Raw genomic sequence first — 11899 nt, forward strand, 5'->3', positions numbered from 1 at the left:
ACACAATGCATGCTGGTTAGAGCTGCAAATCGTCACAAGGTCACTTGACCTTAAAACATGGTGGGAGTTGTTCTCCAGCTGCAGCACCTTAGGGCCACAGGACACAACTCTGCTCTGATTGGCTGAAGGTTTCACTGACACATGTCTTCTGTTTTTATTCTAATTCATCGAATTCAGATGTGTTGTCTGCTCCACATATATATATACACATACACATATATATCTATAAATACATATATATCGATCTTTTAAATGTGTCATTTTTATTTCACAATGTGAAAATGAACAACTTCCTGCTGATGTCGGGGTCAGTTTCATTATTATCAAGGCCTCATGGGAGTTGTAATACAGCAGCTGTTTCAGTAACACAAATGTTTCTGTTGGTCAAATTCAACTGAACCAAAGTAACGGACGTCTCATCGTGGTCTCAGCTTCAAAATGAAATGATAAATGGTCCGTGTTCATTTCGATCTTTTCTAGTCTTGATGACCCTCAAAGTGCTTTTCACAAAAGTTTCCCACTCACCCACACATTCATTCAGTGCATGTATGTGCAGCACTTTCTCTATGAGAAGGGTCATTTTCGGGGTTCAGTATCTTGTGAAGACTGGGATCAAACCGCCGACCTTCTTTTTAGAGGATGACCGCTCCACCCCCTCAGCCACAGCCGGCCCAAACTGAAATTGTGTCTTTTTATCCAATCAGCTGTCAGGGAACACCGGGGTTCAGCCAATGAGCTGCGACTGTTAACAAACCACAAACATCTCAGTCTTTGTCTCCGTGTGGAATTTATTTCAGTTCAGCACTGAGACATCATCTGGAAGCTATTACTGAGAGAGAGAGTGTGTGTGTGTGTGTGTGTGTGTGACCACAGTCTACTCACATTTCTGTCTCAAGTCAAATAAAACTAAACTCTGTCAGGACATGAAACATATTTAAACTTTGCACTAACACACACGTTGGTGCAGCTATCCTTGTCGGGACACAAGCTAACTTTAACCAGAAGCTTTGGTCCCCACAAGGTCTGTGTGTATACCAGGAAAGGTCTCAAAAAGACAACAAAAACATACACACACACACACACACCATCATCATCATCATCATCATCACCTGTTTGATGATGTCACTGTGACATCACAGCATCCTCACTATGACATCATTCTCCTTATTGCGCTCACACTGAGCGTTGGATGTAAACTCCATGTTCCACTCGTGTTTTCTGCTGAGTCGCTGATTTATTCTTTCACATCAATCATTCGTGATCAGAAACCAGATCATCGTCAACACTGAGGAAACAAACAGCGACCTCTGACCTCGGAGGAGACTCCTGATCTGACTGGTCGATGCAGCTCCGTCCTCCAACCATCGTAATGAATCTGATGTTGTGGAGATTCATCAGGGTTAAAGTTACAGGAAGTGTGTGTGTGTGTGTTTGTGTTTGTGTGTGTGTGAACATGATGGGAGAGGTCATGGGAAAACATCAACAGGCTAATGTAAAGCAGATGGTGTGTGTGTGTGTGAGTATGTGTGTGTATGTGTGTGCGTGTGTGTGTCTTCAGTCAGTTAATTTCCATTGACTACACTAAAAATTAAATTACCCAGAATTCTTCCAATACCATCAAGTCACACATTCCGGTCCATCTCAGTGTGAGTTAGTAAACCGGCTGATCGGTCAGTAGACTGGTCGGTAGGTCAGTACATTGGTCGGTAGGTCAGTAGACTGGTCGGTAGGTCAGTAGACTGGTCAGTACATTGGTCAGTAGGTCAGTAGACTGGTCAGTAGGTCAGTAGATTGGTCGGTAGGTCAGTAGGTCAGTAGACTGGTCGGTAGGTCAGTAGACTGGTCAGTACATTGGTCAGTAGGTCAGTAGACTGGTCAGTAGGTCAGTAGACTGGTCAGTAGGTCAGTAGACTGGTCAGTAGGTCAGTAGATTGGATGTTTAACCTTGTTTGTTTGTAAATCAGACCAGTTACACATTTTGCCACAAAATTCATGTGAAAAGACAAATAACAGAAACAGAAAACTGTTCAGTTGTAAACATTACTTCTATCAGTGTATATATACTGTGTGTATATATACTGTATATACATAAATGTGTGTATATATACTGTGTGTATATATACTGTGTGTATATACTGTGTGTATATATACAGTGTATATATATACTGTGTGTATATATACTGTGTGTATATACGGTGTGTATATACTGTGTGTCTATAGTAATGTAGCTCAATGACACAGCAGCAACAGTGTGGACCACTACGCCTGTGACAGCCAACGATTCAGTGAGGTAGAGGTCACAGACAGGGAGGGGGGGGGGGGGGGGGGGCACACCTAATGGAAGACGTCCATCAACTCATTAATTTCTGTCAGTGACTGATGAAGATGAGCGTTCACGGTGCGACACAGTGAGCCTCTGGGTAATACCCGCATGGACCGGAGGTAGACAAGTAACTTGGTTTGGGTGGTTGGTCATCAGGAACATGCAGATAGGCTGGGTGGTAGGTTAGTTAGTAGGTCAGCAGGTAAGATAACCAGTTGGTCTGTAGGTAATTCAGTTATGACAGAGTGGGGGTAGTTAGTGTCTCTCAGGTCTTTGGTTGGTTGGTGAGAAGGTACAAACACAGGTTGGTTGGTAGGTGGGTCAGTCCGACCCGAGCTGGTTAGTTGAACATTTAAAATCAATTTATAATTTGTATGTTGAATCAACATCATATGTTTCCAACGCTCTGACCTACATCCTACCCTGACGTACATCTGCCTAGATATTGACTTCACGTCAACACCGACCACAGCAGCTGTGATCGGTCTGATTGGTAACATGTTCTCCACGACTCTCTGTGACCATCAGGTCAGCGGTTGTTCAACAACTATTTTCTCCAACTCCAATATGAACCTTTTAGTCTTCACACACAGCGACACAGAAAAGAACCGATTTTAAAACATCTGGATAAATGTTTCTCCCTCTGGATGGAACTAACCAAACCATTTCCTGGACCAACTATAGACACACAAAGGTTTTGATGTATCGTGCTGCAGTGTTTCAACATCTGCCCGTTTCATGGAACCAAAATTAGCTTCTTGGATCTTTCAGAATCTGTGAATCGTCCTTCTGATTGTTCTGTAACCGAGGAGGTTCTAGAGGTCTGAGATTGGGTTTATAGGGTTCTTCCCACAAGATGGTTCAAGTCATACCTAAGGATCATCGGGTGGATTATATGGGTCCTTTAGCTGTAGATGTCCTTCACTGAGGGGGTTCCAGCAGATCTTTGGAATGTTTCTCATCATGAATGTTCTACTTGGTTTGATGTGGGGGTTCTGTAAATCCTTCACATGGTACTTTAGGAGGTTCTATCATTCATGGGGTTAATGGTCATGATGGAAGTTATGGTTCTCATGGGTTTAGCTGCATTTCTTCAGTCCGGACACAGATCACGTTCAAACCAAGTGCACGAGGTTTTCAACAGGACGAAGAGGAACAAGGTTCCGTTCCTGCATCAGACAGAACCTCCGAATAGATTCCAGCTGTTTGACCTACAGACGATAGAGTCGTTTGATTCACCTTCATCACTATAAACCGCCATTTTAATGGTTAACGTGTGTGCGCGCGTGTGGGGGGTGTGTCCGTCTGTCTGCAGAAACACACGCACGCACGCAGTCTGTGCTGTAATTAGTCTGATGTCTCGTGTCAGTGATGATGGCATATTGATTATTGATCAGGTGACGTCACCCGGATCATTAACAGCAGCAGCACAGACACATCTGGCAGACGCAGTCTCGTGCAGCCACACTACCCTACATCCACTGCGGCGAGATGTCGGTCAGTGTGTGCGCGTGCACGACACACAGTGGGGACGCGCGTATGTCTTTCCCATCATCATCATCATGATTATTGTGACCCTCTTCTTCTTCATCACCATCATCTTCATCATCATCATCACCGTGATCAGCAGACGAGGGATGAAGCTGCAGCTGTACGCGCGCCCGTGCGTGTGCACAGCTGCAGCTTCATCCCTCATGCAGCGGTTTCCAGTATGTGTGTGTGTGTGTGTGTACGTGCACGCGCGTCACTCACCCCTGCTCAGGCTGCTTCTGTCCATGTACATCGCGCAGCACAACACGAATCCGGTCATTAAAGAGACGTTAGTGCGGAGAGAGAGCGGCTCTCCCGGTCCACAGCACGAGCAAGAAACCGGTCACTCACACACACACACACACACACACTAACACACACACGGACCGGAACCACCGACACACGGACGGTCCGGACACCGCCGCAGAGCCGCTGCAGGACGGATAAGTAGGTTAGATCCGATCGGTTTGTTCAGTGGGTCTGCCCGGTGAGAGGGAGGCAGGCGGCGGCAGAGAGGGGGGGGGGGGGGGAGAGAGAGACAGAGAGAGAGGGAGAGCATCCTCTCTCTTCCATTTTGGTTTCCTTGACAACAAGGGAAGAGAGAGGGGTAGAGAGAGCAGTGGTGACAGTAGGTGTGTAAATGTGAACACACACACACACACACACACACACACACACACACACACAGTTGTGTATCTGATAGGAATTATTTGAAATAGGGGGATGGGGGGGGGTCATAGACTTTTAGACATTGGTGTTTGGACATTGAGATCGTGGGGGGGGGGGGCTCCAGATTATTGAGATTTTGTGTGTGTGTGTGTGTGTGTGTGGGGGGGGGGCTTCTTGTGTTTCCTGTTCCAGGGTCTAACAGGGATCTAAACTCCACATCTTCTCCTGTTCATTCTTCTCCATGTTGCTGTCACAGGATCCCTACGTCCATCACAACTTCATTTGATCACGATGGCCGGTTGGTTATCATCACCATCTAATCAGTCGGCATCTGAAAGTTCCACAGGACTCAGCTCGATCACTCAACCACCTTTGGAGGAGTCTTTCATTTGGACCTCCTCAAATCAACAGAGTCAGGTTCGGACAGAACAAAACTGGATGTGTGACAGGTTCAGCTCGGGCTCAGACGGGTTCAGGTTCACACTCTCTTAGCTCAAGTGTGTTTTCATGATTAAACATAGTTGAGCAGTGCGGGATTTCGCCTGGTCAAACATTGTGTAGCATGAACTCACAACAACTACAAGACTCAGGATCTCATCATCTCATCACATCTCAAGCAAAGTTAGTTGTGGGACTAATAAAGGATGATCCTATCTTAAATTATCTGACTTCACTTTATCTCTTTATATCTTATCTCATCTGCTCATTGTATCTTGAGTCAGTCGTGTAGTGACTCAGCTTCCCAATCATCTCATATCATCAGACTTTCTATTATCTCATCTCAGCTCCTCTCAAACACACTCGCATCTCCAGCTCCACCTTCAACATGAACGGAGGGAGAGGAGGTTGACACTGATGAGAGCTTCAAGGGCACAACTTTAAATTCCCGAGGAGGAAACAAACAATGAACACACCGTCTCATCGATAAAGTTCAACTTCTCCCTCAGGGGGGCGCTACAGGACTCTGACCCCTCCCACTGCTGCCTCAGTCACCAAAACCAAACACACCCCAGTTACCTGAGAACAGGGTCAGCAAATCAAACATACCCGCATTTAAATACAGCAGTGAAACTCCGCCCCTCTGTGGAGGACCAAGAGACCGACACACAAACACACTCTGTCATCATCTGACAGGCTGACCTCTGACCTCACACACACAGAGCCCCTCCCCCAGAGCAACAGTAAGAGACCCAGTGACCTAAAGAGAGTGAAGCTCGCTCGTCCCCTAGGACAGATATGAATGTACACACACACACACACACACACACACACACACACACACACACACACACACACACACACACACACACACACACACACAGTCTATTTTTGACTCCTCATATCTGACTCCCCATGTCGTTCTGCTGAGAGGACCGGGGGTGAGGGTTGTGATCACACATCATCACATTCTCACAGGACCACTCCGTATTTAATTTTGGAAAGATATTGATAGAAATGAACCTTCATTGTGTCACATTCATTAATGCAGCCTCTCACACACACGTATTTGTTTCTCTGATTTAGTTTAGATCCAGACATTCGAAGACTAAAATCCTTCATCTAGTTAAATCATATGAATAATTACAATCATTGGCCTGAGGTTGTATGTCTCTGCACTAACACATGACCTCAAACTACCAGATTCTAATTGGGACTTATGTTCTGGATCCGGATCAAACTGAACCAAGGTTCTGATGGTTCACAGTGAAAACACTTTGTTGGACAGTTTGGACTTTTGGACAAATCACAGGAAGCAGAGACACATTTAGCAATAGAAGAAGAAACAGAAGGAGGAAGCAGCTGCAGTCTTCACCTCCGACGATATGTCTGAACCTCGAGGACGTTCACCTGGTGCATCTGAACTACTGTGGAGTACTGTAGTACTGTGGAGTACTGTAGTACTGTGGAGTAAGACCTGATGGTATTAACACCATGATTGGTGTTACCATGGCAACCAAATACTTTATTCATTTCCTCCGTTCAAACAGAAAGACCACTACCCCCCCGCCCCCAACTGACGACACGCTGATGTGGGCCATAAACCAATCAGAATCAAGTACAGGTAGACGCCGCCCACGTTGGTGATGGCGACAGGAAGTACGTCTGTCAGTCCCAGAATTACAATGTGAAACTAAAACTCACAGATCGAAGGAAACTATGAAACCAACATGAAGCTCGGTTCAGACTCTCAGGAGAGGAAACGTCTTTGAAGTCCTTCAAAGACGTGAACCTGGTGGTTTTTCTGTCACAGTCATGTTGATGACATCACAGAATGTTTCAAATGTAGAAACAGACTTAACGTTCTGAACTGCTGCGTTCACTCACCTGTCCTGCAGGTGGAGTCGCTGAGCGGCTGTGTGGAGCTCAGGTGGTAGGAAAACCTCTTGGTGCTGAAGTGACTGGAGAAGGAGGTAGGGGGAGGAGTGGGGAGCAGGGAGCAGTGAGGTTGGTTCAGCTGCATGACCACACCTGCACAGGTACGTCAGTTCATACACGGACACAGGTAAGAGGTCGCTTACAGTTTGTCTTCTTCCTGTTTCCACATCTTTTAAAACCAGGCTTTTATTGTGAAGGGTTCAGCAGCATCGTGTTTGTGCCATGTGGAGGTCTTTCACCCTCCCTCTCTCTCCCCCATCCTCCCTCTCTTTTCTTTCCTGAAAAACAAACTTTTAGGAATCTTCTGTTCTTCATCTCCGACCCTCACAGATCCAGACGAGTCCCGTTAACAGAACAAGTCCACGTCAGAATCTTCAGAGCAGCAGCTGATCCCAGATCAGATGAAAGAATGGGATTCCTCATGAGCTCCCTGAACGAGTCCACTCAGCTTTTTCTCCTTCTTCACTCAGTCTTTGTCTTTTAATCCAACATCACTTTGTCTGAGCAGGCAGACAGAGAGAGAGACACGAAGAGACAGAGACAGACAGATGGACATGTCTCTCTCTCTCTGTCTCTCTTTCGGCTGCTTCAGGCTTTTGTGTGAAAATCTAATTTGAGCTTCAGACCAACACGACTCCTCCTCCTGTGTGCAGACATCTGATCCCAGACCAGCCCCCCCACATCTGTTTCTCATTTTCTGCTTCCTCGTTTGTTTTTTTATGCTGAAATTCGAAGCAGAAGAAAGATTCCAGAAGTTTTTATTTTTATAATTTCCACTCTTTCACTCTTTTGTCCATGAGATGTTGACTTGTCCTGTAGAGGGCTCCACCTGCCTGCAGGTTTCACACAGTGTGAACTTCCTGAGATGTGTCATGTGACTCCATCTTAACAATGAGAAAACTCTGTCAACTGTGACCAGAACGAGTTTTATCCAAAATGACGAACTGTCCCCAATCATTGTTTGTTTTTAACTACATTTCCCATTAGGCTTCGTTTCGCCCTGTAACTTTTGTTTGTTTGTTTCGCGTCATAAACAATCGTCTCTTGTTTAAAACTTTACTTTATTGACAAACTGTTAAAAACATCATAGGTTGACTCAATGACGCCGAAGAGAAATTCAGCAAATTTCCGATCGTCGGCTCCTCAGGCTGTAACGAGGCTGAGCGTCATGAGGAAACAAAGCATAGGTCAGAGGTCAGAGGTCATGCAGGAGACGTCTGTTTTGGTTTCAGTCATAATCCTCTACTACAACTGTCAGATCATCAATAATCACATCTGATCTACCTGTTTGTCCTCCACCAGGATGCTGTACACCAGAGGGGAGGGGGGGGGTTGGCGACGCCTCCGGGCTGGACTCACTGAGGCATTGTGGGTAGTGTACGGCAGCATGGAAACAGTTGTCCTCTGACCTGTCACAATTAAATGTGGCCAAATGTATGTGGACATCAACTGTTGTGAACCAGCAGAGGGCGCTCTAATATCCCCTTCACCTGTCACTGCTCGAATGATTTATGGATAAATTGAACTGATCGTTTAAAATGGAGACTATTGACCAGGTGATGAACAGATTTTACATATTGTACTTCATCATTATATCGAAATATTTCCCAGTTTTTGTTTCACATAAAATGTTTTTTTGTAGATATTGTGTGTTTGCCTGTGTGTGCGTTTTGTCAATCTTTCTTCCGGCTCTTAACGGGAGTCTGCATCTTTGACGCTTCCCCAACTGTGAGCTGCGACAGAGGACAAACGGTTCACACTTCAGGTACTGACCTGAGTGTGAGAGGAGTGTGTTCGCAGAGTTGTCCTCGTCCTCATGATGGCTCAGACTGAGGTCGGAGAAATCGTCTTCATCTCGCCTGTCCTCTTCTTCACGACACTTTGGCCGGTTCTCATCCATCACTGTTGTTGTCCTCGTCTCCCCGAGACGCTCTGCACACAGACAGACAAGCTGCAATATCTTTTCACTCCACCAAAGGCTGCTGTGACACAGGTTCAACTTTCAGCTGCCTCATTGAGCTTCTTTTTGCGGTCTCACCTGCGCGATGTAGCGCCTCCTGTAGGCCACGCTGCGTCTCCCTGAGCTGCTGTAGCAGCTGCAAACTCTGCTGCACAGGGTCTCTGTAGCGAACACACACGTACAGCAGAACACACACTCCGACACACGCCATGAGCCGCCGCAGGACACCAACATACACACTCAGCAGCTCCTAAAGATACAGGACGGATCAGCAGCGATTACAACTTACAACACCGGTAAAAAGCATGATGTCAGAGTGATGTCAGAGTGATGTCAGAGTTGTACTCACCATGTGTTTGTGTTCAGGATTATCAGAGCTCATCACAAACTGATAAATCTTCATCTCCAGGTAGAAGTTTAAACACACCAAACTCAACAACACCAACCTACACACACACACACACACACACACACACACACATGAACGCACACACACACACAATAGATAATTCAGTAGTCCTCCAGCAGCGCGAGGGGTTACCTGGCTCTGGAGGAGGGGGGGTGGTTACCTGGCTGCTCAATGAGGGGACCTGGTAACATAACTTGAGAAGCAGGGGGCGTGGGGAGCAGCCAGGTCTGAAGGAGGAGCATGGTTACCTGGCTCTGGAGGAGCGCTGGGTGCTGGTGAGCAGGAAGCAGGTGCAAAGAGCTGCAGCGTTGTAGCAGCACGAGCTCAGACTGTGAGTCTCCATCAACAAGAAACTCTGCAGGAAGGTAACTCTGTTAAAGAGCTCAGACAGCGCCACCTGCTGCTCCCTGGAGACACTGCTGAGCTCTGAGAAAACCGCCCGCAGGCCTGAGAGAGAGAGACACAGGTGTCTGGTTCTTCTTCTTTGTGTGATTCATCACAGGAGGATGAAGACGTCACACACTCAGGACACAAAGAGGTTCACACTTTATAAACTGTTTTCTACCCAGGAAGAATTCTAGAGGAGAGTTCACTCTGGTCTTCATCAAATGTCCCTGAGACTAACTGAACCTGAGTGTGAGAGTTTACCCTGAGTGGAGTCTTGCAGGGTGACTCTCAGCTCCTCTCCATTGTTCAGGATCTCCTGCTGAGCCTGTAAGGCAGCACTCTGGGCTTCAATAAGTTCCTCAGCCATCTGCTTGGTGGACTGAAGCTGCTCAGCAACACCTGCTGAACTCTCTGTTAACCTGTGAGGAGAGAACTCATTAAATCCATAGACTTTTACTGAACAACAGCGCCCTCTGCAGCAATCATCTTGTCTAGTTCTGTTCGGCTCTGTCCAAGTGATGAGGTGGTAATATATAATAAATTATCATATTTTAAGATAATTTTCATGTTGCACCCCCCCCCCCCCCGCATATAGCAGCGATGTTACTGAACTAAACTGCTCCTGTAATAACAAAGAGTCCTGGCTGGGTTACATACAGACAACAGCTGACAGCCTGAAACAGTGTGCTGTTGATTTATATGTAAAATAATACAGCATCCAAGCTTTTCAATTTCAAGTGTCATTGATTCATTAGCACAGATGTTATTTGGATATTACAGGTTTGTCACTTTAGAAACTGCAAACAACAGCATCGCTTTATTTGAGATCTCAACAATGTTATTACAATGACATCCCTGGCAAAACTTTGTCACTTCTGTTTAAATCGACAACTACTGATGATGTGTAGGGTTTTTGCGATGACTACTGATGATGTAACAGCTTCCAGAAGGGCTGTCCCAATTCGTGGGGAAAGATTTCAACCACTGCCCTTTAAGATAACCCTTGAAAACAAGGGGTAGGGGTAAGGAGAAGGGGTGAAATGGGGTTGGGCCTTACTGAATGACCGTCTAGTTAACTTATCTGCGTGTTAGCTTCCTGCATCTCAAGTTACCTGCGCGTTTACTGCCATTGCGTTAAGTCACCTGTACATGGTGTCCTCCGCTCGGCTCTGCCAGGCGTCAGACTGCAGGAAGTGACAGATGGCGTGAGTGTGCGTGAAGAACTCTGTGAAGGCGTTGAACGCCACCACATCCATCCCACCTGTGCAGCTGCTGACATCAGAGCCCTCAGGGCATGATGGGAAATCCCTCCCTGAGCTGACAGAGTTTACAGTCAGGTAACATGGTTACTTAGCAGTTTAGTTCAATCTGAGATCACCATGGTAACCACTGCTTCACAGTGCAGGCGAACACACCTGAACTACACACGTGTGTTACCTGCTCAGGTGACAGTGGGCGAACCGCAGCGCTATCCACCTCTGGCTCTCTGACGTCATGTCCTTGCAGCGCGTGTCCAGGTGCTGCAGAGCACGCGCCCAGCAGTCTCCATACTTGGGTTGAGAGGCCAGACTCTGCACGCGCAGCAGCTGCATCCTCCCGCGCTCTGGGTCGGGACCGGAAGCGGAGCAGAATCCGAGCAGCAGCAGAACCACCGCGATCTCACGAGCCACCATCTTCACCTGTCTGCAGCTCAATCCGCTCAGCCAATCACAGAGCCGCTTTATCAGCTGGTCCGAGGTCACCGAGAGGTCACGTTATTATTATTACAGATCAGACTGCACGTGACAACCTCACGTCAAACTAAATTATATTCTCACTTCCGTTTGTCTCATGTTTCACTGGTGTGTGTGTGTGTGTGTGTTGTTATTGTTTGACGTCACCAGCAGGTGGCAGCTGTGCATCATGGGATCTGAAGTCTTCATGCAGCTTCCGGGTATCTTCACATGAACCTGTCACTGATCACGTCATGTCACATGATACGTTCAGATCTGGGTTAAATCAGTTTCTCTTGATTGGTTCTGACTTCTGTGATTAATCATGTGATAGACTGAGTTGGCTGCAAGTAGGAAATCGCTGGTTGATGTGTTATGAACAAATCTGCCTGATCGATATCTGATCAACACAGACATGACTGGATGATCAAAGATGAATGTATTAGCTGGAGCAGGTCATCTTCAGGACCAACACCTGGTCCTGGACCAGTTATTTTATTATCAGTACGTGTGACAGGTGTTTCCTCTGATAA

The 11899-nt window shown here is 46.6% G+C and overlaps 1 protein-coding gene across 6 annotated transcripts in view; it reads right to left on the reverse strand.

The window, feature by feature from the left end:
- Nucleotides 1–11870, reverse strand: part of fgd1 (FYVE, RhoGEF and PH domain containing 1) — a 21094-nt gene extending 9224 nt beyond the window's left edge. The window contains exons 1-7 of one of the 6 annotated variants that reach the window (XM_069527552.1): nt 11092–11870; nt 10798–10971; nt 9916–10073; nt 9516–9714; nt 9208–9304; nt 8937–9108; nt 8672–8830 (exon numbers count right to left, since the gene is read on the reverse strand). In XM_069527552.1, the coding sequence (XP_069383653.1) occupies nt 8672–8830; nt 8937–9108; nt 9208–9304; nt 9516–9714; nt 9916–10073; nt 10798–10971; nt 11092–11327 (1195 nt within the window). In that variant the 5' untranslated portion in view covers nt 11328–11870. Of the gene's footprint in view, nt 1–6847; nt 7922–8671; nt 8831–8936; nt 9109–9207; nt 9305–9399; nt 9715–9915; nt 10074–10766; nt 10972–11091 lie in introns of those variants that run through there. The other 5 variants (XM_069527553.1, XM_069527554.1, XM_069527556.1 and 2 more) reach the window with 5 other exon arrangements.
- Between the last annotated feature and the right edge of the window lie 29 nt (nt 11871–11899).

Source organism: Paralichthys olivaceus, chromosome 6 (assembly GCF_024713975.1).
Source record: "Paralichthys olivaceus isolate ysfri-2021 chromosome 6, ASM2471397v2, whole genome shotgun sequence".
Lineage (NCBI taxonomy): Eukaryota > Metazoa > Chordata > Actinopteri > Pleuronectiformes > Paralichthyidae > Paralichthys > Paralichthys olivaceus.